Genomic DNA, 7,417 nt, shown 5'->3' with positions numbered 1-7,417 from the left:
AAGTAAGGGGCTTGCTGGTGACAGGATTGAACGTTAGGTCAAAAATTCAATTCCGCATTATATCAATAGGGAGCCACGCAAGCTCCAAGCCATAAGATAGATGGAGCATTAAATATTACTTAGAAAAATGAGTTTCAGCTTTTTTTACATGAAATGAATCACTCCTCTAAAAATCCCTACCCAGAGGCCTAAACAATCAATGCAATTGAGAAATGGATGCTTTGTTTGAAGAGGACTGCGTTGCTACTTCTCTAATGAGCCATCCTTGTACTGCAAATGAGGACCCTGGGACCAAGAGGTGCCAGCTATATGCCCCAGTAGCACACCACATTAGTGACACAGCCTGAATAAAGCCCGCATCTCATTTCCTGACTCTGGAGTCAGGGTTCCTTGTAATTCACAATGGTCCTTACAAGCAAGATCTCGGTTCTTGGGTCATGAGGGAGAGGCTGAGGTTAAATGGTGGGAATAAAGGACATTTGCATGGTCTGCCCTAGAAGATCTGCATTTTATGTATGGGGTGGGATGGGAGTGAGGCTGCTGAATCATAAGAATGAATTCTCAGCCTTCCCAAGGTGGTATAGTCCACTATCAACTGAAGCTGCACTCCAGAAAATTCCTAAGATAAGGCAGTCACCCTCTGCTTAAAAGTTCCAAGTACTAACACAAAGCATGTTTTCACAGTAGCATTTCCTCTGGGTTGCAATAGTAACTCTCTTGAAACATCACATCATCAGATCTCTTCTGCACTGGTGGAACAGAGAAGTTCACAGTTTGAGCTGTGTGATCAAAAGGCCAGTCCACAGCACACTAGTTATATATATTCTTTTGGGAGGGGTATGCTTGATATTTTAAACTTTATCATATCTAAATTCAATTAATTAACATATAATGTATTATTGGTTTCAGAGGTAGAGATCTGTGACTTATCAGTCTTATACAATACCTAGTGCTCATTACATCATGTGCCCTCCTTAATGTCCATCACTCAGTTACCCCATCCCCCCACCCCCTCCCTTACGGTGACCCTCAGTTTTTCTATGCTTAAGAGTCTCTTATGGTTTGTTTTCCTCTCTGATTTCATCTTATTTTATTTTTTCCTCTCTTCCCCTCTGATCTTCTGTTTTGTTTCTTAAAATCCACATGAGTGAGATCATATAATTGCCTTTCTCTGATTGACTTCTTTCACTTAGAATAACATCCTCTAGTTCAATCCACATCATTACAAAATGGAAAGATTTCATTTTTTTATTGCTGAGTAGTATTCCATTGTATATAGATACCACATCTTCTTCATCCATTCATCTGGGGTCTTTCCATAATTTGGATATTGTGGACATTGCTGCTATAAACATTAGTTTAGTTAGTTTCCTTAACTCAAAGTACTGCTCCATCATCTGTAAAAAAAATAAAATAAAAAAATAGTCACTCATAGGATTATTCCAGTACTCAGAGTAGGGTAGGTGCTCAAAAAAGTTAGCTAATAATATGAATAAAGGAAAGAAAACTATATTTCACTTGGAAGAACAATTAAAGAAAGAGGAGAAATGTCCTGGGAGAAGCTAGCATTAATGAAGTGTCTACCTTTTAAACTCTTTATTTAATATATTATTAAGATCCAAATGCTTTAATGGTGAAGAAATGAATAAAAATGAGTAACACAGTCTATGAGGTCCTGGAAGACATGAGGCCAAATAATCATTACTTAAATATCACTTGTTGCTTTTTTAGGTTTTTCAGATCTCCACTGGAGCCCGTATCAACACCTAATATATGGAGAATCCAAAAAATGTGACTGAATTCATTCTTTTGGGCATTACCGAGAACCCAGAGCTGCGGAACATGCTCTCTGCTGTGTTTCTAATCATGTATGTGTCCACGGTTTTGGGAAACCTATTAATTGTGGTAACTGTGATCACGAGTCAGAGTCTGAGATCACCTATGTATTTTTTCCTTACTTTCGTATCCCTTTTGGATGTCACCTACTCTTCTGTCATTGCCCCCAAGATGATTGTGGACTCCCTCTCCAAGAGCACTGTCATCTCCTTAGAAGGTTGCATGGCGCAGCTCTTTGCAGAGCATTTCTTTGGTGGTGTGGGGATCATCCTTCTCATCGTGATGGCCTATGACCGCTACGTGGCCATCTGTAAGCCCCTGCACTACTCCACCATCATGAGCCCTCGGATGTGCTGCCTGCTGCTGGGAGGGGCCTGGGTGGGGGGATTTATCCATGCAGCAATACAGCTTCTCTTCATGTATCAAATACCCTTCTGTGGCCCCAATGTCATTGATCATTTTATATGCGATTTGTTTCCCTTGTTGAAACTGGCCTGCATGGACACCCACACCCTGGGTCTCCTAGTCATCCTCAACAGTGGGGTGATGTGTATGACCATCTTCCTTATTCTCATTGCCTCCTATGTGGTCATCCTCTGCTCTCTGAAGTCTTGCAGCTCTGAAGGGCGGCGCAAAGCCCTCTCCACCTGTGGCTCCCACCTCACCGTGGTTGTCTTGTTCTTTGTGCCATGCATTTTCCTGTACGTGCGGCCTGTGGCCACCTACCCCATTGACAAGGCAATGGCTGTGTCTGATTCCATCATCACACCCTTGTTAAATCCCTTGATCTACACCCTGAGGAATTCAGAGGTGAAAAATGCCATGAGGAAACTGGGGAAACAAAGGAGTTTTGTTGGCAAGTGATGGTCATGCTAAGACATCATGTTTCCCATTAAGGGAGATTCTTTCTGAAAGGTGAGAGAAATAAGCTATTCATCGCCACTAACAACAGAGAGATTTTTGAAAAATATAAACCTGGTTGGGGCCCCTCGGTGGCTCAGTCAGTTAAATACCTGCCTTTTGCTCAGGTCATGATCCCAAGGTCCTTGCTCAGTGATTCTCCCTCTCCTTTTCCCTCTGGGGAGAAGGGTTCGTGCTTGTTCTCATTCTCTCTCTCAAATATATAAGTAGAATCTTTTAAAAGTGGATATCTGTTTGGGGCACCTAAGTGATACAGTCTGTTAAGCATCTGACTCTTGATTTAGGTTCAGATCACAATCTCAGTGTCCTGGGATTAAGACCCTCATCAGGCTTCAGGCTCAGGGGAGAGACTGCTTGAGAGTCTCTCACCTTCTGCTTCTGCCCCTCTTCCTTTCACCCTTGCATATTCTCTCTCTCTCCCTTTCAAATTAGTAAATAAGTCTTTAAAAATATGTAAACCTGTTTTGTGATTTAGGATTTAAGGATTATGGACTTGTTAAAGGATCACAATACTTTAGTGCTTTATACCCTTCCTTGGCTTCCCATTGCCTTTGGAAACAGCTGGCATTGTGGAAAAATTCCCTGATTGATCTTTCTACTGCCTCTAAGTCTCCCACCCAATCTGGAGCACCTCACTTACTCCCTTACTGTGTATCAGCAGGTGTTGGCTATTTTCATCTGCCCCCACAGCTCTTTGCGACTTTCTCACCTCAGTGCTTTTGCTTCTCTCTTTCTGAAAGCAAGTCCCATCTTCTTCAATTGGTTGCTTCCTCATAATCTATTGTCTTGGAAAAGAAATTGACTGGCCTTACCTCAGAGAGCTTCCCCCATGATTCTTTTAAAGACTTTTTCACTCTTTACAAAATTCCCTATGGCAAGATCTTCTTTATTTTCTTTATAAAAATAATTAAAAGCATGATTACTTTTGCATAATCATTTAAGTTTTGCTACTTGCCTTCTCTCAAATATACCAGACATCCTGATACATAGACTTTTGTCTTATTTATGCTTGGCATCTGTTAGGTTTCCATAAAGATCTGTTGAATGATTATAGAATGCAAGAGACTTTTCCCCCAAAAAAACTAGCCTAAATTGGATGGTGAGACAAAAAAAATATCAAAAATAAACAAGCAGGAAAGATGCTATATTTTGTCCAATGTTTTTGTTTTTGTTTTTCATCAATTGAGAGGATCATGTGGTTCTTCTCTTTTCTTTTATCAATGTGATGTATCACACTGACTGATTTGCAGATGTTGAACCACCCTTGCAGCCCAGGAATAAATCCCACTTGGTCTTGGAGAATAATCTGTTTAATATACTGTTGGAACCTATGGCTAGTATTTTTGTGAGAGTTTTGACATTCATGCTCCAAAGGCAGGAATGAAGCAAAAGCAAAAATGAACTATTGTTACTTCATCAACATAACAAGCTTTTGCACACCAAAGAAAATAGTCAATAAAACTAAAAGGCAATCTGCAGAATGGGGGAAGATACTTGTAAATGACAAATAAGGGGCTAGTATCCAAGATGTATAAAGCGCTTTCAAAACCAACACCCAAAAAACAAACAATCATGATAAGAAATGGTCAGAAGACATGAACAGACATTTCTCCAAAGAAGGCATACAAATGGCCAACAGATCTATGAAAAAATGTTCAATGTCACTTAGCATCAGGGAAATACAAATCAAAACCACAATGAGATACCATCTCCTATCAATCAGAACGACTAAAATTAATGTCAGGAAACAACAAATGTTGGCAAGGATAGAGAGAAAGGAGAATTCTCTCAAAGTGTTGGTGGGAATGAAAGCTCGTGCAGCCACTCTGGAAAGCAGTACGGAGGTTCCTCCAGAAGTTAAAAATAAAGCTATCTGGTGACCTAGCAACTGCACTACTATTTACCCCAAAGGAAAAATGTAGTGATCCGAAGGAGTGCCTGTAACCCAATGTTTATAGCAAAAATGTCCACAATAGCCAAACTGTGGAAAGAGCCAGACGTCCACCCACAGATGAATGAATAAAGAAGATCTGATTTTATATATATTTTATATATATATATATATAAATATATATATAAATATATATAAATATATATATACATATAACTATATATATATTTATATATATAAATATAAATATAAATATATATAAATAATATGGAATATTACTCAGGTATCAAAAAATGGAATATCATTTACATTGATGTGGATAGAACTGGAGGATATTATACTGAATGAAATAAGTTAATCAGAGAAAGAATTATCATATGGTTTCACTCATATGAGGAATATAGAACTAGCACAGAGGATCACAGAGGAAGGAAGAGAAAACAGAATGGGAAGAAATCAGAGAGGGAGGCAAACCACGAGAAAACAGAATGGGAACCACGAGAGGTTTCAAGGAACCATGAAAGACCAGGAGCATAATGGTCCAGATAGAGAGGGGCAAGAAGCAAGAAATACACACCTGTGTACCTCAGATTATGTAGTGCCGAGACCACTAAATCTCCCTGAAGCTGCAAAGAACATAAATGTCGTTATTATCTTTTAAAAATGACCCAGACTCAAAAATTCTTCAGGAATGCTGACTGACTCTCACTTTTGTGCTATAGAGGAGCTGGGGCAAAGAACTAATGTTATATTAGGTTTAGGTTTATGATGCTTACTCTCTTTTTAAAAAGATTTTATTTAAAAAAATAAAAAATAAAATAAAAAGATTTTATTTGTTCATGAGAGAAACAAAGAGAGAGGCAGAGCCCTAGCCAGATGGGGAGGCAGGCTCTCTCTCCGTGGGGAATCTGATGCGGACTCAAACCCGGGATCCAAGCATCATGACCCAAGTCAAAGGCAGATGCTCAACCACTGAGCCACCCAGGTACCCCCGATTCTACTAATGAGAGCTTTTTATGACTGTGCCGTCCTATAATTGAGTGTCAACTACCAGTTTGTTCACATCTCTTCATAGATGATTAAATTAGTCTCAGGAAACAGCATGCCTCCATTGATCTTAAATACATTTTAGCAGATAAGGCCTGGAAATATTTTACATATTCTGCTCTCCAACACAATCCTTAGTTTGCTGATTACTGCTACCAGAATTTTGTAATAATCTTATTATATTGTTTTTAAAAAGACTAATCCCAGGAGGCCAACATGGGATTTGATAACATTTTTTCTGAATTATAATTAAAGCACAGGAAGCTTAAAGTCAATGAGTTTAACGTGAAAAAGTGTATGTTCCAGAAACTTAAATAAAATGTCACAGTTAATTCTAAGAGAGATCCATTAAATTCAGGAAGAAGGCCACCTTTTAAAACTGCCATTATTATATAATTTGTTGAGTTTTAATGCCCAGTTCTCAACCTCATATACTTATTTGAATCAGGAAGATAATAAAAATTGAATAAATCCAAAATATGCAAAAACATTTAAGAAAAAGTTAAAGACCTTTGCTCCCTGTAGAAAAGGAGCAAATCTTGACCCCTTTAAAAGACTGCCAGGACTAAACTCTGGTGTGTCGTTGCCTAATGAGGGGCACATATCCAAATTTGTCCCAAACTCAACTTTTCAAGAGAAACCAGGTATTCATATTTAATATGTATTTTAATGATTTGAATATACTGATGACCGATTACACTTATAAAATCTTTTATGCTAAACAATAATCTTTGGATTAAACAAATTTACAGTTTTTCAGGTAAATTCGGTTTAGCAGCCTGTCACTTTGGAAATTTTGTATCAACCAATGAAATAAGAGGAAAAGGAAATATAGCAGTCAGAACCAAACACAAGTCATTGTTGGCTGATGTATTCATCTAGTTTGCCAAACCAAGACAATCAACTGAGAGATTACAGTATTTAATAAAAGAGTTTACTCAAAAATCAGCATAATAATACTTCTAAATGTAAGTATAATAGACAAATATAAAACGAAATAAATCTACTTCACAATAACAATAAAATTAAGAGATGCAACAGAAATGTGAACAGTCTTCATGAAGAACACTAAGCCTCATCACAAAAGACATGTTAAAACTGAGTCAGGTGAATTATACAATTTGAGATGGAAGTAACTCACAATTTAAAGTTGTTAATTTTTCCCAATTAATTGACATACTGAGTGAATTTCTAAACAAAATCTCTGGAGGAGATTTGCATGGAAATGGAGAGAATTATTCTAAACTCCACATGGTTGAATATATAGAAGAAAAGACTCAAAGATATTGGAGAGGATGAGGAGAAGAACCAAGGTCAAATATGTCATAAAGCTATAGTAATTTTTCAAACCGAGTATGCCCACAGAATAAACAAATATATTAAGAGGACAGAGTATCATGCAAAGAAATTCAACCGTATATATATGTGGTAATTTAATATAGGATTAGGTTGAAAGTATTAACATGAAAATAAATTATATTAAGAGAAATGACTATCAATTTGGGGAAAAAAGTTAAAACGTATATCAAAAACTAAATAAATAGCATTCTCAACAGGAGTCGATGTGTATGGGAGACATCAAAAACAGGGGGAAAGGATGCAGAATAAGATAAAAATACATTTTAAATCTAGTTACAGCAGGAATGGGGACATGGGAGATGGGATGCAGGGAAAGTGCACTCGTTTCTTTTATTCATAACTCATAATTATTTTTAATAATAT

The 7,417-nt window shown here is 37.5% G+C and overlaps 1 protein-coding gene across 1 annotated transcript; it reads left to right on the top strand.

The window, feature by feature from the left end:
• The first annotated feature begins 1,773 nt into the window (after positions 1 to 1,773).
• Positions 1,774 to 2,700, top strand: LOC129511784 (olfactory receptor 4C6-like). The gene has a single exon (XM_055328887.1). It carries the CDS (start codon positions 1,774 to 1,776, stop codon positions 2,698 to 2,700), a length of 927 nt encoding a protein of 308 aa, XP_055184862.1.
• The last annotated feature ends 4,717 nt before the right edge of the window (positions 2,701 to 7,417 follow it).

The sequence above is a fragment of the Nyctereutes procyonoides genome, unplaced genomic scaffold (assembly GCF_905146905.1).
Source record: "Nyctereutes procyonoides isolate TBG_1078 unplaced genomic scaffold, NYPRO_anot_genome, whole genome shotgun sequence".
In the NCBI taxonomy this organism is placed as follows: Eukaryota; Metazoa; Chordata; class Mammalia; order Carnivora; family Canidae; genus Nyctereutes; species Nyctereutes procyonoides.
Note: the sequence above shows the minus strand (reverse complement) of the source record. Positions and strands in the feature narration are given on the sequence as shown.